This window comes from Theropithecus gelada, chromosome X, assembly GCF_003255815.1.
Source record: "Theropithecus gelada isolate Dixy chromosome X, Tgel_1.0, whole genome shotgun sequence".
Lineage (NCBI taxonomy): Eukaryota > Metazoa > Chordata > Mammalia > Primates > Cercopithecidae > Theropithecus > Theropithecus gelada.
The window spans coordinates 3,548,873-3,572,447 of record NC_037689.1 but is presented as its reverse complement, the minus strand read 5'-3'; the positions used below and the strand labels follow the sequence as shown (position 1 = coordinate 3,572,447).

At 40.3% G+C, this 23,575-nt stretch overlaps 1 protein-coding gene across 4 annotated transcripts in view; it reads left to right on the top strand.

Annotated features, from left to right (window-relative positions):
• Window positions 1-8,722: 8,722 nt before the first annotated feature.
• RRAGB (Ras related GTP binding B) overlaps window positions 8,723-23,575 on the top strand; it is a 38,462-nt gene continuing 23,609 nt past the window's right edge. The window contains exons 1-6 of one of the 4 annotated variants that reach the window (XM_025373502.1): window positions 8,723-9,483; window positions 10,391-10,424; window positions 13,233-13,332; window positions 18,321-18,404; window positions 20,310-20,376; window positions 22,569-22,791. In XM_025373502.1, coding sequence (XP_025229287.1) covers window positions 9,392-9,483; window positions 10,391-10,424; window positions 13,233-13,332; window positions 18,321-18,404; window positions 20,310-20,376; window positions 22,569-22,791 — 600 coding nt within the window. In that variant the 5' untranslated portion in view covers window positions 8,723-9,391. The remainder of the gene's footprint in view (window positions 9,484-10,390; window positions 10,425-13,232; window positions 13,333-18,320; window positions 18,405-20,309; window positions 20,377-22,568; window positions 22,792-23,575) is intronic. The other 3 variants (XM_025373504.1, XM_025373505.1, XM_025373503.1) reach the window with 3 other exon arrangements.

Below are 23,575 nucleotides of genomic sequence, written 5' to 3'. Positions count from 1 at the left end.
CAAATATAATCAATCTTAATCAGTTTGACCATAAGGTAAGATTTTCATAAACCTTTTAAAACCTTTACAAATTTTTAAGAGCAGATCATAAGCATGTTTTTGCTCTAAGAAAAACCTGTTGTGCTTTTATTCCAATGCTAAACTTACAGAAAAACTGAATAATACTCTTTTAATTTTAGGCAATGTCCACATACAGAATCTCTTTTACAATTAGTTTTTCATGAACTTTCCACAACTTGCTTAAACCTTTAGTTTTATCATAACTTAAAACAATCCTTTAACCCTTTAGGAAAAAAAAAAATCCACGTTCCCATGACTTTTTATAATTTTTTTTTTTTTTTTCCAAAACCACAATTCACTTTCCTTACAAGTCTTACATGTAGGACTGTTTCTTTAATAGTCTTAATTACATGTTACAATGTTAACTTTTGGCAATTTTTATATTCTATGAAAACCTTGGTAAGTTTGGGATTTTAATTATGTACTAGGTGTGGAGCCTAGGACTCAGACAGAAGTGTAGATAAGGTATGACTCTCTCTAGTCTCTAATTTCATGTGTCTCAGGCCTTACCTAGCTGTAAAACAGGCAAGTTGTACAGTTAAGAGTCACAGTGGCATTTTATGAAGTATTTAGGAGGGCTAATCACCTTTAAATTGCACATTTCTTGCATAAATTCCCTTTGACAAATTCTTTCATGACTTATACAGACCATCTATGACATGCTTGGACTTTCTGACTTGTCCTAAACATTGCTCTTGCCAAACAAACATTCATTTTATTTTAGGACAAGAATTTACCATACAACATCCTTTGTTTTATAAAATGTCTTTTCTTTATAATCTTCTTTGCATAGCTAAGGAGCATGGCTAATTCAACTTGCCCCCAGGCCTTATCTAGAATCTAATGTCCAAGCTAGGTAAATTGAACAATTTTTAAAAGTCAAAGAAGCAGTTTATGGCCTTAAAGCATTTAGCAAACTTAATATCTAACCTGCTTAATTTATACCAAATGCTTACATTTTAGAAGATATTTTTATTTTACCAATAACCTTTAAAACTGTCTTTATTTCCCAAAGATTAAGTTACATGAACTAAATAAAAAGCATTGCACTTTTACTTTCCTGACAAAATATTTAATTTAAGCTCTTATTATTATTAAACCAATTAATTAAAACTTTTATATTAAACACACATAACACATATAACTACACAGACAGACAGAAGATAAACGACTTATTCTGCAAACCAGGAATTAAAACCTGAACCTGGGCTACTATTGTAAAAAGAGAAAGCATGGCCACATTGTTTCAATGTCAAGCTTCCAAGAACATACAAGGCAAGAGGGAAACCTCATCCAGTTTTTTTCAGGGAACTGCAGCAAAGTTTGTAACCAGTTTTCTGGGCCATCTTGGATAGTGGGCTCTGGGGTCCTAGGCCCATGTTCTGTCCTAAGGTACCCCTCCTTCATGACAGAACAATACAGAAAGACACATGAAGAACACCAGAATTGCTACAGCTCAAGACTAGCCTCACAAATCCTCATAAATCCTTTTTATCCATTAATCAAACATTACACAGGCAATAAACAGTGATTTTTACCATTCTTTCAACTGGTTTGCAGAGACAGAGACAGAGAGAGGGAGGGAGGAAGGGAAAGAGAGAGAGAGAGGCCAGGAGTCTGACTTGTAAGAAATTCTTGCCCTTTTGCCAGCATCCCAGGCTTCTGTGTTTCCTTTCCCTGATTCAACCTGGTGAACCGATTTGCTGCACCATAGCACTGGGGGCCAAGTTGCAACACAAAGGAAAATTATCATTTTCTGTTCTGGCCAGAGCAAAATACATATGACAAAACGTAGACATTAGCCACTGTGCTTATCACCCAATATCAAACTGGCAAGGCCCAAACTTGCCCCTGATTGGGCCCCATCATCATTAATCCAACCTCTGACCAGGAGTTTCAACTCGTGGTCTCTGGGCAAGACAGTCACCCTGAGTAATAGAAAAGATAGGAAAGAGAAAGGAGAGAAAGAAAAGTATTGCCTGTGGCAGGGTGGGGAAGGCGAAGAGCTCAGGGAGGTGAAGTGAAAGACTCATCCCTTGCAGCCACACTGAATCAAAAGTTCAGATGGCCACTTTTCGATTGTGAAGGGATATTTTCCAGCAGTCCCATCAGCTCTCAACTTTCTCCTTTTTGGGAAGAAAAAGGCTCCCCATATCCCACTGTCCTGTACATGCCTGATCCTGTCACCCACAGCAAAAGGTGCAAGGCAGATTATTCCAAAGAGAATAGCAGTTAACATTCTGTAGTGCCAAACCCATTCTTAGCCAAAAGAGAATTTACTGAGAGGAGCCTCTAACCCTCTAAGTCTTAGAAGGGACCCTAACTCTCCTAGGTTGGGCCTCTAACCCAAGGTTGGTCAAGTGTCCTTGCCTTTTATTAAGAGGGGCCTCTAACCTACTCTGTCTTAAGAGATACTCTAACTCCTCTAAATTGGGCCTCTAACCCAATCGCATCCTTTACCTGGGTACCCCACCACTTACCCAAAATGGGACAATCAGTGCTGCAGTTTATTTCCTTTGGGTTGGAGTGTTTCTTCAGTATCATCCCTTTGAGGTTTGCCAAAAAGATGTTACTGGATCCTATTACTTGCCCAAAGTTAGCCTTTGGGTTAGGTGTTTCTGCAGTATAGTCCCTTTGGTGGTTGCCAGAAAGATGTTACTGGAAAGGAGTCCTGATCCAGATCCCAAGAGAGGGTTCTTGGATCTCTCACAAGAAAAATTCAGGACAAGTCCATAAAGCGAAAGGAAGATATTAGGAAAGTAAAGAAATAAAAGAATGGCTACTCCATAGACAGAGCAGCCCCAAGGGGCACTGGTTGCCCATTTTTATGGTTATTTCTTGATGATATGCTAAACAAGGGGTGGATTATTCATGCATCCCCTGTTTAGACCTTATAGGGTAACTTCCTGACATTGCCATGACATTTGTAAGCTGTCATGGTGCTGGTGGGAGTGTAGCAGTGAGGGCAACCAGAGGTCACTCTCGTCACCATCTTTGTTTTGGTGAGTTTTAGCTGGCTTCTTTAATGCCACCTGTTTTATCAGCAAGGTCTTTATGACCCGTATCTTGTGCTGACCTTGTATCTCATCCTGTAACTTAGAATGCCTTGTCTGGGAATGCAGCCCAGCAGGTCTCAGCCTTATTTTACCCAGCCCCTACTAAAGATGGAGTTGCTGTGGTTCAAACACCTCTGACAGTTCAGGTTTTTCTACCTAGGTAATGGTTCCCAGGGAGGCTTCTGCTCATGGAATTTTGCTCTGGAAACTTGTCATTATCTGTATTTGCCTCTCTCCCCAATTCTGGCAGCAGCTGTTTGTCCTGTGGCCTCACTTCTCTAAAGGATTTAAGAATAATTGTTGATTTTTCAGTTTGTTCGGTTTTTTACTTATTGTTAACATGGAGTGTTGACTTCTAAGCTCCTTATATGTAGGATTGGAAACTGAAAGGCCCCACCTTAAGTTTTCATCAATCAAGTCCTTAAATCTTGTTAAATAGAACACTTTGTGACATTTTAAGCCATGATGTGGGAATGGGGAGAAAAGAGTTGCTAGCAGTATGTAGGCATAAACTTAAGGTGCTCTGGGAAGTAGCAGTGAGCTATGGAAAAAGAGGAAGAAGGGAAGGGTGGAGTAGGAGAAGGGCAGGCAACTTACAAGTGACAGTTTGAGTACTGGAGACTCAGGAGCATGTTTGCAGATACAGGTAACTAGATTGAATTTAGGGCATAAAAGGAAACTTATTAAAGGATTTGTCGGGGGCCTGTATTACTTTTTCTTGCTGAGATGGATGGTTAAAAAAATATACGTGTTGGGATCTAGACAAAGGGAATGCTGATGTTCGTGTGCATATAGTGGAGCTGAAGTGTTAAGACAGAAGCATCTGACAGGCAGTGGAACCTGAAATAGAGTGATGTTTGTATCCCTGTTGTCCAACACAGTTCCTGGCACTGAATGGTTGCTCAATAAACATTTGTTGAATGAATGTGTGAGTAATAGAGTTTAGTTCACTCTTTCTGAAAAGAACCTATAATTAAAAGTTTAAAAATTAATTCTACAAAAATAAAAAGTGATCTCTGCTTCCTATGTATGTAAGGTTTCTTTTTTAAGAATAAAAACGTGAAAAATAAGTAGCCAAAGGTACCTGGGTAGAAACCAGAATCTTAACTGATAGACTATATAGTGTCAACAAAAAGAGTCAAACTCTGGAAAATATTTGATGAGATTTATTCTGAGCCAAATAGGAGTGACCATGGCCTGTGACAAAGTCCTCAGGAGATCCTGAGAACAAGTGCCCAAGGTGGTTGGGGAGCAGCTTGGTTTTATACATTTTAGGGATACAAGAGGCTTCAGTCAAATACATGTAAGAAATACATGGGTTTGGCCCAGAAAGGTGGGACAACTCCAAGTAGGGTAGGAGGGGGCCTTCCAGCTTATAGGTAGATTGAAAAAATTTCTGATTGACAATTGGTTGAGTTTAAAGAACTGGGATCAATAGAAAGGAATGTCTGGGTTAAGATAAGAGGTTGTGGAGACTAAAGTTTAATCATGCAGATGAAGCCTGCAGGTTCCGAGAGAATAGAATGTAAATGCTTCTTATCAGATCTAAAGGTCTGTGTTGATGTTAAAGCCGGAGAAATATAATGAGGCATGTTCGATCCCTACTTCCTGTCATGGCCAGAAAGTCTCTCAGTTTACATTTTTTTTTTTTTTTTAAATTTATTTATTGTTATTATACTGTAAGTTGTAGGGTACATGTGCATAACGTGCAGGTTTGTTACATATGTATACTTGTGCCTTGTTGGTGTGCTGCACCCATCAACTCGTCATTTACATCAGGTATAACTCCCAATGCAATCCCTCCCCCCGCCCCCCTCCCCATGATAGGCCCCGGTGTGTGATGTTCCCCTTCCCGAGTCCAAGTGATCTCATTGTTCAGTTCCCACCTATGAGTGAGAACATGCGGTGTTTGGTTTTCTGTTCTTGTGATAGTTTGCTAAGAATGATGCCGAGGTGAAAGTACATTCAAATGGTTGAGGAACCTTGGTATTTTATTTTTGATTTACAATAGGAATGCATTGCACATTGGCCCTATTCACCATTATTTGGAATCTATACTTATTTGATTTAGTTCCTCAATCTTTTTCCACTACCTTTCTTCCATTCCCCTCCTCCTATCCCTATTCCTCCTTTTTCCTCTTCTCCTTACCCCTCTATTCCTTCCCTCTTTCCAATCTCCCCACTTCTCCCCCTTTTCTTCTTCATCCCTCCCCTCCCATCCCCTTCTTTATCTGTTCCCTCCTCTTCTTACTTCTTGCCTCTTGGCACTTTGAGGCAACTACCAGCAGTTCCTTATGAAGCTTGTGAGGTAGTGAATGTGGGTAGAGAAATATAGCTGATGAGTTGCTATAGGCCAGATCTTGAAGGTCCTTGTGTTGACACACTTTTTCCTTAAGTTATGGGAGGATTTTAAAGTACAGAAGTAGTCTCCTCTGATTTGTGGCTTAAAAGAGTACTTAAGTTGAGGTTGCAGTGAGCCATGATTGTGCCACTGTACTCCAGCTTGGGTCATAGAGCAAAACCCTGTCTCAAAAACAACAACAACAACTACAAAGACGACAATAAGAAATTTTATCACACCTTTAATCCCAGCACCTTGGGAGGCCAAGGCGGGCAGATCCCTTGAGACCAGGAGTTTGAGTCTGGCAACAAAGTGAGACCCCAGTCTCAACAAAAACTAATTAATTAATTAATTAATTAATTAAAATAAAGGATCACTTGAGCAGCTTTTAGGGAGGATGGATGGTTTGAAGGAGGGGGAAAAGGATACTGGCAGCAACAGGGAGACAGTAAATTTTTTTTTAACTTGCTTTGTTGCACAGGTTGGAGTGCAGTGGCACGATCTTGGCTCACTGCAACCTCCGCCTCCTGAGTTCAAGTGATTCTCCTGCCTCGGCCTCCTGAGTAGCTGGGATTATAGGTGCATGCCACCACATCTGGCTAATTTTTGTATTTTTAGTACAGATGAGGTTTCACTATGTTGGCCAGGCTGGTATCAAACTCCTGACCTCAGGTGATCACCCCACATCGGCTTCCCAAAGTGCTGGGAATACAGGCGTGAGCCACCATGCCTAGCCGAGACAGTAAATTTTTATAAAAGAGTGGTTTAAGGGACCAGTTTGGCTGGTGAAGCCTGGGGGCAGTAGGTGTTGGAAGACATATTTAAAAGCTGCCTTTAGAAAGCAAGCACATATTAATTACATCAAATTTTTGGGGGGATGAGATGATTAATCAAGATCAACTCACTCACTCCCAATCCCTTCGGAGCTGCCACTGTGGGAAAATCACTTAGCAGGCTATTGTGGATGTCTAGGCCAGAGATTATGATAGCTGGAACAAAAAGAGCAACAGTAAGAATAAGAGCAGGCAGACAGTAGAAAACAGACTGATCATGACCTAGTCTCATTGACACATATGGAGGACAGTGAATCTAAAGTGACTTCCTGATTTTGGACTCAGGATCTTTCATCAGACAAGGAAAGCCAGATGGAAGCTTGTTTGGGGGTAGTTGGTTGGAAGGAAACAAAAAATTAGCTAGTGATAGAGTGAAGGATCACTAATCCGTGTAGAATAGCTTTTTTCTTGAGGCAAGGCAGTTGTGGAGAAAACGAATCACACAGGACTTCAAGTGGAAAGTGTGGGAGCAGACAGTGTAACTGCCCAACAGGTTCACCTTGCCTGCCGCTTAGACAGAGCTGATTATCAAGACAGGGGAATTGCAATGGAGAAAGAGTAATTCATGCAGAGCCAGCTGTGTGTGAGACTGCAGTTTTATTATTCAAATCAGTCTCGGGGCATTGAAATTTTTAAGAATAATTTGGTGGGTAGGGGCTTGGGAAGTAGGGAGTGTTGACTGGTTGAGTTGGATATGGAATCATAGGGGGCTCTAAGTGAGTTTTTCTTGCTATCCTCTGTTCCTGGGTGGGTCCACAGAACTGTCTGGGCCAGATTACTGGTCTGAGTGCTGTAAGTGAAATGGGGAAAGTTCCCCTATCCCCCTTGCAGGGCATGCCACAGGGGGAATGGCTCGCTTCTTCAGAATCTCTAGGGGGAGTATGCAGACAGGCAGGCTGTGGGGCTCTGACCCCATGGCAACATCTAGGGGTGGGAAGGCAGGAGTGCCTATCCTCACCTAGGTCCCTGGGCACAGACTCGAGGGTGGAGCCCTAGCCAGGGACCCGCCTTTCTCTGCCCAGCACTTCCCTACCCCGCTCGTGTATCACAAGCTGGTGCATCAGAATGCAGGGGCTGCAAAATATATCAAACAGTGATCTTAGGTTTTACAACAGTGATGTTATTCCCAGGAGCAATCTGGGGAGGTTCAGACCCTTGCAACTGGAGGCTGCATGGCCCCTAAACTGTAATTTCTAATCTTGTAGTTAATTTGTTAGTCCTGCAAAGGCTGACTGGTTCCCAAGGTTTTTTTTTTTTTTTTTTTTTTTTGGGGGGGTGGGAGGAGACCGAAGGGCTATTATCAATTTTGTATCAGAGTTAAACTATAAACTAAATTCCTTCCCAAGGTTAGTTCGGCCTATACACAGGAATGAACAAGGACACCTTAAAGGTTAGATGTAAGATAGAGTCGGTTAGGTCTGATCTCTTTCGCTGTCATAATTTCCTCAGTTACAGTTTTTGCAAAGGCAGTTTCAATAATAGTACCCTTCTCTTCCTTCCTTCCCATTTTTTCTTCTCAAAGTAATATATGTACACAGTTATGTATAAATAATACAAGTAGTATATCATATATATTAATTATAAATAATATAATGAACTACACATGTATTAAAAATAGCATCTATAACATATTAAGTATTAATTATATTAAATATAATTGTCATATTATCTTATTATATATCATTTATACATTATAGAAACATATATAGCACAGAAGGGCTTCAGATAAAAAATAATAGTCCCCTGATATATCACATCCTATCCCCTACCCCACTCTCCAAAAGCAACATCTTTGAACCCCTTTGGGCATTTTTCCTGGTGTGCATACCCCTACCAGTAGTCTTTCTGTTATCAATTCTAGACTTTACTTATTTATAGATGGGGTCTCGCTATGTTGGCCAGGTTGGTCTTGAACTCCTGGCCTCAAGTGATCCTCCCTCCTCAGCCTCTCAAAGTGCTGGGATTAAAGGCATGACCCACCACCCCCTGCCCTAGACTTTATTTATTGACTTCTTACTATGGTATTTTCTGTACTTCCTGTTTTAAACAAGTGGGAAGATGAATGCGTGTGTTAAAATTCCTGATGAATCCCTGGTTTCAGCAATAACGATAATTTATACAGCACTTGCTATGTGGAAGACAGAGTTCTTAGCGCTTTGGATGTATTAATCATTTAATTACAAACTCCATTGCAAGAATTAATAAAAAGCGGGAAGGCAAAGAATGCTGAGTCTTCCCCGTCAAAAACCATTACCGGTAACCAGCAGTAAAAGAGAGAAGCTCAGAGGCACTGAAATTGCCAGCGGCTCCTTTAATTCTCCATAGCGGATGAGTGGTGCCAGGCGCACCCACAGGAAACAGGCTGAAGCCTCCCAGCGCCCTACCCCGCCCGAGGCGCGTAGCCTGAGCCAAGGCCACGTGACGATGACAGACGGCACTCTGGCTTTCCCGGAGCAGTCTCTATGGTATTCTTCCCAGCCCACCCATCCCTTTGGTAGCGTCAGTCACGTGACAGACTCCGGGTTTACGGCAGATGCCCACGTGATCCTGGCCTGCAGTCGGGTGGCTGCGGTGAGATACCTGGGTTCCTGAAGGGCGAGCGGTTAGGTCGTAACTACCGCCTCCGCTGGCCGACTCTCCGAGCGGCCGGGCTCAGAAGCAACGAGCCAGCTCAGGCTTTCACCGCTTAGTGCCTACGGCACGGGTCAGCTCTTTCTGCCTCCTCCGCCTTCGCGGTCCTCACCTCTTTGCGGGTGAAGTTACCTTTGGGTTGCCAGACCTTGGGGCCTGAGGCCCAAACTCGGGACGAACCCCAACCCACCTCTCTTTTCCTGTCATTCTCCAACTCTTACTTTGTACCACGGAATCACTTGGCCTTAGAGCTAGCCAGCTCGGCTGTGCCTTGAGGCCAGGTTTGGGGAGATAGAGGTAACCGTGGGGAAAGCGGCCCCCCAGTGGACAAAGGCGGAGGCAAGAATAGAGCAAGCCTGGGGGCCATAGGGATGAGAATACGCGGTTGAGGGGTGAAAAAGAAAACAAACAACAAAAAACCCTAAAGACTACTGAAGATTTAGAAGGGACTGGAAAGGACTTGTTGCGCAATGGAAGAATCTGACTCTGAGAAAACGATGGAGAAAGAAAATGTGGGGCCGAGAATGGATCCACCACTAGGGGAACCGGAAGGATCGCTTGGGTGGGTGAAGGGTATTATGTCAAACTTGGAAGTGGGGGTGTTCAAATTGAAGAGAGTATTGTGAATTAGAACACTTCTCCCCACCCCCCCCATGATAAATTGCTTTGATTTACCAGTAATGTTGATTGGTATTATGCTTTGGACGATAGGATAAACTGGAAAGCGAATTGGTGCTAACTGGGCAGAAACAACCCTTGGGAAGGGGCTGATACTCCTGGTGATGGTGCTGGGGGAGTGTTCTAATTAAAGCAGTTCTGAGTTGCTTTGAATTATCAGTAAAGGAGATTTGCTGTCACCACGTTGGGGATGGAAAGACTAGGAAGAAGATTTGCATTTCCAGGTCAGAGACCAGTGGCTTCAGGGTGCTTTCTGTGCCAATTTGTACCTGAATTTGAGACTTATGTTATATCTACTTTGTGCCTGTGATGAGTGAAATAGGGCTTGGAAGGACAGCTGAAGGACTAAAAAGATACTTCCAGCTTTTAAAATTAGGAGGCTGAATGCTTTTTATAAATAGAGGATATTCAATATTCAGTCCTCAAATAGAGGATATCAATATACTCTATTTTTTAGAAATAGAAAATATTGTTTGATTAAAGCAGCTGCATTGTTTTGATTAATTTAAGATGATGAGAAATTGAATCTTGAATTTTAATGACTGATTTGTATTCCTAAATACATCTTCCTAGGAGTTCTCTCTTGAACTTCTACTTAGGAGATAGGGAGCATACACACAGTTTTATAATTTAGGAAAATGAGGCCTCTATTCATCTCAGGTCCCACACAGCTGTACTCAGCTGTTGTACTAAACATGCTCTTTTGTACCTCCGTGTTTGTTTATATTTCATTAATTTCAATTTCTAAGGGAATTGGATCATAGAAACTGTTTTTTGGTTTATATCTGCAGGTGGGTGCTACCAAATACAGCCATGAAGAAAAAGGTAAGACGTGTTAGATACGTCAAAACCATGAAGGTAAAGGTAAGAAGTTGATATTCAGGAAGTTTGTGATATATATACACCATCTTTTCTGGACTATTGCAGGAGCCTTCTATGTGGTCTCTCTGACTCTCTTCCCCTTGTATGCTATCTGGTTTAATTTTTCTAATATGAAAATCTGACTGAGTCATCTACATACTTAAGAACCTTTAGTAACTTCTTTAAGCCCGTGGAATAAAATCCAAATGATTTCATGGTCCTTTAAAAATCTGTTCCTGACCAAACCCTCTGCCACACTTACGCACCCTTTCGCAGCCATACAGAATTTATTGTTCTCCAGATTTACAAATTAATTTGCACTTTGTGTAAGCCATATACCACACACCATACAGGCCTCTGTCTGCACATTTATTTTTAATCTAACTCAAATGTTACCACTATAAGGTCTTATGTGAGTTCTTCAGATGGAATTGGACACACCTTCCTTTGTGCTGTCATAGTACTGTGCCCTACGTTGGGATTTAGGCAGAATTGCTAAGAGTGCAGCTCAAGCTAATTTCTTAACCTTTTGGGGCTTCAGTTTCCCAATTTGTAAAATGGTAGTAATAATATTAACTGTATCATAGGATTGTTGTGATGTTTAAGTTAGTAAATGCCTGTAGAACACTTAGATCAGTACCTAACATGATTAGCCTTGGTAAGTCTTTCATAGGCAATTAAAAGAGGTACATTGTATAAATTAATAACTGAAGGAAATGTACCATATTTTGCCTTAGCTTCATCTAATAATTCAGTTCTGTAACTACAGTTTGCTAAGGGAGTGTTCTTGATGAGCCTGTCTGAAGTTGCTTTCATCGAGAATGCCTAAAAATACCAGAAATTTCTACATGATTAAGAACAAAAATTAGTTTGATTTAATCATTCTGCATTGTATACATGTATCAAAACATCGCGTTGTACCTCCTAAATATATTGTTTTTCAATTAACATTTTAAAGAACAAAAGCAAACTTTTTGTGGCAACTTTAGACTGGCTCAGCAGTGACATTTCCTTAGTGAGATAAAGTTATGTAGCTAAAATTGTTAGATTAAATCAAGCCTGAGTGTAGTATATTTCATCAATACTCCTTATATTTGTAATTAAAAAATTTAATAAAATATCTTAGGATTGAAGGTAGAATATAGATTCTCTTCATTTGAAAAGCAAGGTAAGGCTGAGCACGGTGGTTCATGCCTGTAATCCCTGCACTGTGGGAGACTGAGGCGGGTGCATCGCTTGAGGCCAGGAGTTCAAGATCAGCCTGGCCAACATGGCAAAACCCTGTCTGTACTAAATATACAAAAAAAATTAGCTGGACGTGATGATGCATGCCTGGAATCCCAGGCATGGGATGGCTGAAGTGGGGTGGCTGAGGCACGAGAATCACTTGAACCTGGGAGGCGGAGGTTGCAGTGAGCCGAGATCATGCCTCTGCACTCCAGCCTGGATGATAGAGCGAGGCTTGGTCTCAAAAAAAATAAAAAGAAAGAAAGAAAAGGAAAGCAAGGTAATTGGAACTATATTTCGTAAAGTCTAGATTTGAAAGGACTCTCAAAAGTCACTTTACTAAATTTCCTTTTAGTATAAGAGTATACAACATCTTTGACAAGTGCTCTCTGTGTGAGATGCTGACATTGACAGGAAGGCTGCTTACCTTCATGAGGCTACCCTTGCCCTTGGACAATTCTCACTGTCAGATACTCTCTTGCTTTATATATTTGTTTTGATAACTTGCTTGTCCTTTTGATGTACATACTTGGAGCATCTGTTGTATGTTAGGCACTGGAGGTATGAGGGGACTCTCTCTCCCCTTGCAGAGCTCAGAGTCTTCTGAGAGAGAGGGACAGACCCCCCCAAAATAAGTAACTGCAGTGCATTATAGTCTTTGCAATGAAATAACAGTGCCATGGGAGGACAGAGGTAAGACACTTAAGTCAGCCTAGAGCATTGGACTCAGAATATCTTCTTGCAAAAATGATTACTGAACCAAGTCTTGAAGGGTAACTGCAATTGAGCTGAAGGAAGAAGGAGAATGGATAGTTTACTGGCAGATAGTACTGTGTGAAACAATGGCACAGATGCAGGACCTTCCAGAGGGTTGGGAGCAATCAGAGGGACTACCAGCAGTTCAATTAAGTGTGGCTGTAAGCTAAAACTTTCAGGCCAAGAGGGACAGGAGATGAGGGATGAGAAGTAGATAGACGAGATCAAGGAGGGTCTTATATGTAGTCTGAGGACTTCATCCTGCAGGCCATGGGAAGCTTTTGAAAAGAAAAAGGAAGGATAGTAATAAATGGAACAAGAGCATAGCGGTAAGTGGAAGGGATGAGATCAAAGGCAGAGGTGGAAAGATTGACCTTGAGCAGGAGGAGGAAGAACTTTCAGTTATATTGCAATCCTCTGCTAGGTAATTCAGATAACAAAACATTGGGTTATGATAGAACAGGGTTTAGTTTCCTCTAAACGTGGTATTTTTCTAATGTGTTTCTGAACATATTAACAGTGCATCTTAATAGCATAGAGTCAGTGTAATTCTGTCACCTAAAGGATGTGTGTCCTGTGACAGGTAAGTGTCTGGCTTCTGGAATTCTAAGTATCTCTGCATTCACCCTTGGTTAGGAAGAGTTTAGTTAGTTGTGAGTATCCACACCAGGTTGTTGGTACTGTCAGTTCAGGAAAATATCAAATCCAGGAGAGAAATAGATCCCTTTAGACTTGATTTGCTCTAGATTGCTAACTTTTTTCCTTTCCTTTTCCCTACTTTGTCCTTAGGTGCTGTTGATGGGTAAAAGTGGATCTGGTAAGACCAGCATGAGGTCTATTATCTTTGCAAATTATATTGCCAGAGACACACGTCGTCTTGGCGCAACAAGTAAGATGTTTTATCTTATCGTAAAGTCAGGTGATCTTAACTCTTAATAATCTGCATAACACACTTGTTTGCAGTAGCTTGGGGATGCAGAAAGGTTGGGGGATTTGTTATGGAGCATGTTTACCCTTTTTGCATTGGTTCTCAAAGAGGTATGGCCTAATTCCAGTTACTGCTGCTTGCTCTCTTCAGGGAGGTTCTTTTCTTTCTAGGTTGTTTATGAAGTGGATTGCCCTTATCCAACTTTTTGTTTATCCTGCTATTTCTTAAACAAGCATTGTTTGTTCGTCTTGTGGGGAGAGTGTTTTTAACTCTTATACAAAGGGAAATTCATAGGTATTAACAAGCATAACAGTAAAATATCCTAAGATTTTTTAAAGCAGTAGTTACACCTTGTCTTCGTTAAAAGGTAAATTACGGTGGTGGGAAGGAAAGAGGTTAACTTGATCTGTACTCTGCTACTTCTTTTCCTGGATACACATAGATGATCTCATTAGAGTTTTGGTTCTGATTTAGGGAATATGTTGTTGCCTTTTATAGTTTGAGTGTTAGTATGTACTAATTGGGCTGCCATGGACAGTGAATGTAGGATCCTGGGAGAGCCCTTCTGTCTCTGGGTTGTACTGCCATTTCCTTCTGTAGCATTCAAGCATTTCTGGATTCTGCTTGGTCCTTTATTTTTAGGGACAGGCCACCCACTACTCTATACAGTTCCTGAAGTTTCAAAAACAACAGCATTTTAAAAACACAGTATGTTTCAGACCCTAGGAAATAAAAGAGAAGGAAACCTCATTTCTGTTCTTATGGTGCTTGGAGTGTAAGTGTAGACTCTCATAATTGGGGCAGCTTTGATGACTAGAAAGCTGTTTCTTGAATGTATTTTTTGTTGTTATTGTTTAAGATGGAGTCTTGCACTCTCTTGCCCAGTCTGGAGTGCAGTGGTGCAGTCTTACCTCCTGGGTTCAAGTGATTCTTGTGCTTCAGCCTCACGAGTAGCTGGAATTACAGGCACCCACAACCACGCCCAGCTAATTTTATATTTTTACCAGAGACAAGGTTTCACCGTGTTGGCCAGGCTGATCTCTAACTCCTGACCTCAAGTGATCTGCTTGCCTCTGCTTCTCGAAGTGCTGGGATTACAGGTGTGAGCCACCGTGCCTGGCCTCTTTCTTTTTTTTTTTTCCTGTTAGCTTGTTCTCTTTCTGTTCTCTTAAGCCTCTACAAAAATTTGAGGATAGTCATTGTCTGAGTTTGTCCAAGCCATCTCTTGCCTCACAAATCTTTTTTTTTTTTTTTTTCTTTTTGGAGACAGAGTCTTGCTCTATCATCCAGGCTGGAGTGCAGTGGCATGATCTCAGCTCACTGCAACCTCCTCCTCCTGGTTCAAGGGATTCTCCTGAATCAGCCTCCCAAGTAGCTGGGACTACAGGTGTGTACCACCACATCCAGCTAATTTTTTTTATTTTTAGTAGAGATGGGGTTTCACCATGTTGGCCAAGCTAGTCCCGAACTCCTGACCTCAGGTGATCCTCCCGCCTTGGCCTCCCAAAGTGCTGGGACTACAGGTGTGAGCCACCATGCCCGGCCATCTTGCTTCACAAATCATGTCTTCCTTAAGTTAAAAATGTCCAGCTCTTCCATCTATTTCTCATTTGACATATTTTGAAACATTTTTAAGGACTTGTTCAAACTTGTCTACATTTTTCTTATGGTACTGAGACTTGGATGCAGGTGGAGTCTGATCAGGGCAGAGTGGGCCTATCACATCTGTTATTCTGGACATTACATTGCTGTTAGCACAGTCTAACATGTATCCTCCTTTTCTGGAGTAAGTTTTGTTATGAGGAGTCTTACCAAAAAACCCTTTCAAATATATTCAAATTCCCTTTCAAATATGTTGTTATTAAAACACATACCCTTCTGGCTTTTGGGCAATTAATATTTTAAACCAAAGAATAAATGCTTACTTCTATTAAATTATTTAGTTTTGTTTGTTTTAGCCCATGATATGTTCCTGTACCCTTTGTTTGTTAACTGTGAAATTCAGAACAAGTCCAATCCCTTTTTTCTCATCCATAAAAAAAGGGATTGGATCCTATTTTCATTTTAGCTACTTATTCTCTTATCTGATATATTAGCTATATTTCCTAACTCCATGGAGTTTGTACATTTGATGAATATCTCATCTAGTTTTCATCTAAGTCATTGGTCGAAAGTTTTGGTCAGGATAATGTCCCATGGCCTGTCATGCCTCTTTAATTGACATCTGTAGCTCTGGCCTCTGGAAAGTCTACCTGTCCAAACTTCTCTCTGTCTTGATTTGATAGATTAAAACTTTTTTTTTTTCTTTCAAGTTAAATATTTGGGCCTAATTACCCTTATGGTTTCAGTAGATTAGAGGAAGCTAATAGTTACTGAACAACTGTTATTTGTCAGGCTTTTGTGTACTGTTTTATTTACTTTAGTTCTCATCTTAACTTCATTTTTATAGGGAATAAAGAAGGAGGTACAACTTAGAAGTTAATATCACTAAGCTAGGAAGTATCAGAGCTGGAATGTCAATCTATGCTCTTCCCTTATTCCTTATGCCACATTCTATCTAGCTTACCCTCTCCTAACAATTCCTGGCAGACGTATTTTTATTTCTGTTTTAAATTCTGCACACTTTGTTGAAGCACCTTTTTCTAGTCCAGTTGCTGTTGCTGTTTTTATATAGCTGATCAGAGTTGACTTATTACCCTGAATCCAGAGAACAGTCTTGCAACCAACATTTCAGAGCTATTCAAACTGCTTGAAATAGTTTTGATATAACCTAGCAGCCTTATTGTGAACAGAATTTTGCGAATTATATGAACCCTATACATTAAGGCAAACCATTTATTTAGCAAGTGCTTTTCTGGAACTTTTTATGTAGGAGGCACAGAGAACAGGACAGAGCTCTTGTCCTTAGAATATCTCAAGCAGAACCTTTATTACTAATACTTTGTTAGTAATCACTGTATCTCCTTACAGATAGTGAAAGTATACTTTAAAATACTATGTTTTAGGATATCATCATTAGCTAGTTTGTCATTGCTAAAGAAATACCTGGGTTCTACTGCTAAACTTACAGACAAGTTCAAAATACATATATAGTGCATTACTTTTTGCTTGATAGTCCTCTTTATGTAGTTGCTGATTTTCTTTAAAAGTAGTAAGAGTACTTTTAAAATATTACATTGATTTTAATGTTTTAGTGTTTTTCTAGTTTCTCATTGCTGAAAATAGTCCAGTTTTATTTTGTTAAACTTAGAGCCTACTGTGTTTTGAAATTTGAAGTAAGAGTACATGATTGTGATATTATTAATTTATTAGGGGGCTGCTAAAATGTATTTGTTGGAACAGTAAACTTGTCAATAAAAATGATTATGAAGTATTTTAGTCTCAAACACTGTTGACGGCTCCAAGATTTCCTACCTTCTCAAAATTCTCTGTTCCCTTGGCTTTTATTTAATGCTCTGTTACCCTGGTTTTCTTCCATTATCTTTAACCATCCCATCTCTCTTTAAAAAAAATCTTTATCATAGTATTTTCTTCTTTCTGCCCCGTAAGTGTGTGTCATTCCCCAAAGCTCTGTTCTTGGTTCTTTTTAGTTGTTCTTGTGATAATAGGGTAGGAAGACTAGGAGAGCCAGAAAGCCATATATGGAAGACATGAGACTAAAGAGGGAAGCAGGAAGTGGGTGGTTAGATCATAAAATGTCTTGTAAGCCAAGTTAGGTAGTAGGACCTGAGGGTAGAGAGAGTTTTAAACAGAAGAGCGATATTTTACAGGTCCCGGGGATTAGGGAAAATGTTTAAAAAAAAAAAAAGCAACATGAGCAGATTTATATTTTATATTTTTAATTTTCAGTTTTAATTACAAAAGTAGTACTTGTGAAAAATTCAAACATTACAGACGTGTGAAAAGCCTCTTTTCTCCCTCTCAGGCCTGCTTCCTAGGGACAACCACAATTAGTAGTTTTGAGGTTATCCTTCTGGCCCTTTCTTTTCTGGGTGTATACAATTGTGCATATGCAGAGAGACATGGTTTTTTTTCTGTTTAAAGAAGAATGAAAATCTGCATTTTGGAGAGAGATCACTCTATCTGTAATATGGAGGATAGATTGGAGGGAGGCAAGGTTAGAAAGAGGTTGATAGGTTAGGAAACTATTTTAGTAGACCAGGTGAGAGATGATGGGGGCTTAGTTTGGGCTAGGGTGATGATAGTGGATATGGCGAGAAGCAAATGGATTTGAGATCTATTTAAGAGATAGAGTCAGCCAGACTTCCTGGTAGATTTAGGGAGAATGATGAGGAAAAAAGCGGACTGAAGGATGAAACTGAGGTTTTGGCTTAGGCAACTGGTTGAATTCACTGAGATAGAGAAGACTGAAAGAGGAATAGATTTGTAGGAAGAAAGGGGAGATGATGAGCTACATATACTTGGATACGTTGAGTTTGGTATACTTGTGGTTTATTCAAATGGAGATCTGTAATATATGTCAGAAAGGTAGGAGAGAAGTCTGTCCTAGAGATACCTGTTTCTGAGTCATCAGTGTCTAAATGGCAAATAAAATAATACGAATAGACTAGCTTGCCTTGGGGAAGGTGGCCAAGGATGGAGTCCTGAAGAACTCCCAACATTTAAGGGACAGAAAGAAGAATAGGAATTGTAAGGGAGGATCTGCCAGAGAAGTTGTAGATATGATATCAGAGACCAAGAGAAGAGAATTTTTTGAGAAGAGAGTAGTCAACAGTGTCATGCTGCAGAAAGTAAGACAAGGACTAAAAGGTCCATTGGATTTGGTTATGGGGCCATTGGTCACTTGATGAGAATAATTTCTATGATATGGGAGTAGAAACCTGATTTCTATCCCATGTGCCCCATGTCTAAACAGTCACTGAATCCTGTCACTTCTTTTGTTATTGTCTTTCCCTTTCTCAGTAGCACTTCTTTCCATTTTTTTTTAGTACTAGACCGTATACATAGTCTTCAAATTAATAGCAGTTTGAGCACCTACTCTCTCGTAGACTCTGTTGGAAATACAAAGACATGTAAGATATGATTCCTTTTCCAAGGAGGGGGAAGTAAAGGGGAGAAGGGAAGTAGTTTGAGCACCTACTACGTGCCAGGCACTTTATGTATGAGAATTCATTGAATCCTCATAGTAATCCTGTGAGGTCAATGCTATGCCCCGCGCCCCCCTGCCCACTTACTTTTTTAATAGAAGAGGAAACTAATACTCAGAGCTTAAGTGACTTGCCCAAGGTCACACAGAGAGGTAGAGCCATGATATTTGAATGAAGATTTGTTCGACTCCAAAGCCCGTGCTTTTTAAAATAATGCTCTGCTGCTTACAATGTAGTTTATAAGAAGATAAAATTGCACAAAAGTTAGATAGCAGTCAATTTAAGCAACAGCTTTGAGATAGTCATAGGAGAAATATCACTGTGTGATTATCACAAATTGTATAGATTATAATTCCTAGACTTTGATAAATTTTCAGGATAAAATCTTTCATTATTACTCCTTGGGATTTTTAGTGCCTGGCAGAGAGTAGATGCTTAATAAATGTTTGAATGAATTCAGAGGGAGAGATGACGGTAAGTGGGGGTAGCCAGGCAGGGCTTTTAGAGGAGGTGGGATTTAGGCTGGCTCTTAAAAGATGAATATAGTTTGAAAGAAAGATGGGGAGGGCTTTCCAGGCAGATGAACAGAGTAGGTGAAGAATAGAGGGGAGGGAAGTGTAACTCAGAGGTCGCAAACAGGCAGCCTGTATCCTGGATAAGACCTGTAGATGTGTTTTGTTTGGCCCATGTGATGTTTTCTAAAAATGGCAATTAGTTATCAACATGTAAAAGTTTTCATAAAAATATGGATTTCCCACTACTGCTGAAAAACTTAAAGGTCTGGTAACCCAGAGCCCCCATTCCTGCATGGCAAAGGAACCAGAGCTGAGTAACTGCTGCTCACTCTACTATCCCATTGGGTAGATGTTTACCCTCCATATGTGGCCAACTTTGCTCATATACGTTTACTGGCCTGGCCCCTGTTAGCAAGTTTGCGACCCCTGGTGTAAAGTATTTTGGGGGTTGGGGAGGTAGTGGGGTTTGGGAGGACTGTGAATAAACCAAATTGGGCTGGAGTGAAAGGCTTTATTAATGTGGATCATTGGGGAATGTATAGGTAGACTGGAAGCCAAATTGTGAAGGACCTTGAATGCCTCCCCATAGGCATGGAGGAGCCATTGAAAGTGTTTTGAATGGGGAGTGACATGTTCAAAGTAGTGTTAAGAAGATGAGCCTGACAGTAGCCTGTAGGATGAAGTAAAAGTGAGTAAGGCTTTTTGGTGGGGAGGTCAGTTATGGAGCTATTGTAGTAGTGTAGACAGATGATAAGGGGCTTCCTTAGTGTTTGTGGTGGGTTATAAAATAAGGAATGGAATTAAGAGAGATTACAAAGGACTAGCAATGTATTGAATGTGGATAGAAGAGTCAAAAGTGGGAAAAAGTTAGGGTCATTAACTGGAAAGGAAATCAATAGCAGGAGTTCATTTGGTTATGTGTTATGTTTGTTTTTTGTTACTTTTTTTTAAAATTTGTGTGTGTGTGTGAGGTTGGTGGGGGCAGGTGGGACAGGGAAGGCTGATTAAATGGTATATATCTATTACATGTTGAAATTTTAACATAAGTATTGTAATTGGAGATTGTTTCTGCTCTAGGTATTAAACTACTAAAAAGTAAAATGACTTACATGAGAGCCAATTCTGTAGCTCAGGGTAGTTTAGGTGCCCACCTTGCCACTAAACCACACTACTCAGCTGAAAATCACCTTCTTGTTGTGGCTTTGAGCATTTCACTCCACTTTGGTCCTTCTAAATTTCATGGGTTAGTGCTTTGCTTATTTTGAATTTCACTTCACCTGCTATAATTACTAGATCTGTCATATTTGTCTTCCAGTTGATGTAGAACATTCTCATGTTCGATTTCTGGGAAACCTGGTATTGAACCTGTGGGATTGTGGTGGGTAAGTACCATCTGCTTACTTGTTTGTGAAGTTGATGTCAGTAATCATGGCATCTAGCATATCAGCATGGTGAATACACCTAGAGTAACTATCATTTGTAATAGATTAGATAGAAATTAGTTCAAAATTGACACTTGAGTCAATAAACATCTCTGACTTTTATGGAATTGTGAAAATGCCCTCTGTATGTGACATGTTTAAATAGCACTAATCCAAGCTCTATCTAGGTATCTGTAGTTTGGGATAGATTATCCCCTTTTGTGGAGGAATAAATTAGGTTTCTGTCTCAGGCATCCTGACACCAGTGCTGAGCTCTTAGCTGTCATACCATACTACTTTGTTCTTAGTAATAAAACATCAATAATTTTCTCCAGGCAGTCTCAATACTGTAGATCAGACACTGAGCACACATTCTCTAGCTAAGTGACCTACTTTTTGGAAGAGTAGGAGTTAGCTCTTCCTCTTATGAGCAAAGTATTCACCACATATTCCATCACAATTGTACACACCCTATGGATGTATGCTGATGTTGCTCCCTACCCTATGGCCATTGCATCTCTGTGCTGAAGGAGCAGTGTGCATTGCACAGTGGATAGGAGCATAGGTTTTGGAGTCAGATTGGGGTTTGCACCTCAGCTCTGTTAACTGTGTTATCTTGGGTAAATCATTTAAACTCTCTGAGCCACAGTTTCTTCATCTGTACAGTAGTGAAGGCAATGGTACCAGCTCATAGGGTTGTTTTGATGATTAAGATAATTTATACAAAGTTGCATAGCAGAGTGCCTCACAAAATGCATAGATATTGCTAGCTCAGTGTATCCCAGCTCTTAGCATAGAGCCAGCCATAGAGTGGGTGCTCAGTGAATATGTGTTGAAAGAATAATGCAATAGCTAAATACTCTATAAGAAAATGACTCCATTCCTGATAGCAGATGGATCACTTAACATCTTAGCACCTATCTCCATACAAATCCTTCCTCATTATCATTGGTTCTAATTTTCGAATCCGTGTTAAGACATTAGTCCCAAGTCCCTTGCTTTTAGGCACTAAGATGTGATGATCTTCGTTTTTACAGATAAGGCAACTGAGGCCTGGGGAGATTATGATTCTGCTGAGTTCACACAGCTAATTAATAGCAAAGTGCAGGACTAGAACCTAGGTTGCTGATTTTTTTCTCCTACTACCGGATGCTACTGTTTTCTGCTGGCCAAGTGGTAATTGAGAGCTTCCTGGAAAGCAGCACTTAGCCTAAGGAGCAGAGAGCAACATCTACAAAAAAAATACAAAAAAACTAGCCGGGCGAGGTGGCGGGCGCCTGTAGTCCCAGTTACTCGGGAGGCTGAGGCAGGAGAATGGCGTAAACCCGGGAGGTGGAGCTTGCAGTGAGCTGAGATCTGGCCACTGCACTCCAGCCTGGGCGACAGAGCGAGACTCCATCTCAAAAAAAAAAAAAAAAGTTACCATTGGAGTCATTTTAATGTAGTTTAGAATATTTGACTGTTGAGTTATTCATTCAGCAAATTTTCATTGAGTACTTAACACTGTTAGAAGCTGGGAAACAATGAAGAATAGTAACATACATGGAACTTGCTGTCTAGGGAAGTGAATGGTATTAATGAAGAACTCTCACAAACAAGTGTAATAACTTGTGGTAAGTGTTAGAAGTAAGAGGAATGTATTGATATAAGAGCCTATGCTTAGTGGATTGACCTATCAGGAGGCCATGGGCAGTTTCTGTGAGGAAATATGGATTGAACTGAAATCTAAAGAGACAAGCAGGGGTTAACTAGATGAAGAGGTGGGGGGTAGCATCTGAGACAGAGTGAACAGCATGTGTAAAGGCTACATAGGGATAAACCATGTGTCACTTGAGGAATTGAGAAAAAGTCAGTGTGTTTAGAATATAAGGAGAGGGGCAGAGAAATGGATCTGGTACAGGAGAATCAGTGGGACCTGGTAAGAAACAGAAAAGGGGCTGCACCAAATGGTTGACATGCTTTGCAAACTTCTTTTGTTGGCTCAAGTTGTGCCTCAAGAGGTAAGAAGGTAAGGCCAGACTTATTTGTTATGATTTGCCCTTTAGATTGAAGCCTTAAGGTTATCTTTCACATTGATCAAGCCAACAAAAATAGGTCATAAGGAGGAGTGATTGAACTGCGGATTTGCTTACTATATATTTTTTTTCTACCAGGCAAGACACCTTCATGGAAAATTATTTTACTAGCCAACGGGACAACATCTTCCGAAATGTGGAGGTTCTGATTTATGTCTTTGATGTGGAGAGCCGCGAACTGGAAAAGGACATGCACTATTACCAATCATGCCTGGAGGCCATTCTGCAGAACTCTCCAGATGCCAAAATATTTTGCTTGGTACACAAAATGGATCTGGTACAGGAGGATCAACGGGACCTGGTAAGAAACAGAAAAAGCGCTGCACCAAATGCTTGACATGCTTTGCAAACTTATTTTGTAGAGGTATAGGTTAATTTGTACCATTTTTTTCAGGAATAAAAGGTCAGCAGAAGTTTTCAAAGTAAAGTTTTGTCATTTGCTTTGACAAAACACTCTTTTAAACACATTTTCAATGATAAGGGAAAGATATTATTTATTAGTAAATAATTTTCAGAATTAGGCAAGAAATCTGTCCAAGTGATCTCATTAAGCAGCATTTATTTATTTTTAAAATATATTTGCTGCCCCAGTTTTATTGTCCTTCAAAGCAGGGAGGTAGTGTCAAGGTTAAGACCCACTAGGAGTGAGATGAAGAGAGGTTGCTGATTTCATTAGATTGACTTAGGAAACTGGTATATACCAGTTCAAGTGCCAACCACAGTGTGTTAGGCACTATGCCAGGTCCCTCATAATTGCACTGATATAGTAAATTTCTCTTTCTGACGTGGGAGTTAGTACATACAAATTTAAACCAGAGAAGGCACAGTAGCAGGTGATGTCACCAAGATAGTGGAGTAGGAGATAACCAGTCTTCATTCCCCTACAAAAAAACAAATATAGATAGTTATCCACAAACCAAAATAGCCCCGAGAAGGCTCAAAGGCCCATTATAGAAAGACATAGTAAAATGGGTAAACTCCTGCTTAGCTGTGAGACTACAGGATTGGCAAGTCATATAGTCTAGCTTCAATATAGTCTGTCTAGTTTGCTCAATATAAAATAAGAGGATTGGATTTTAAGGTCT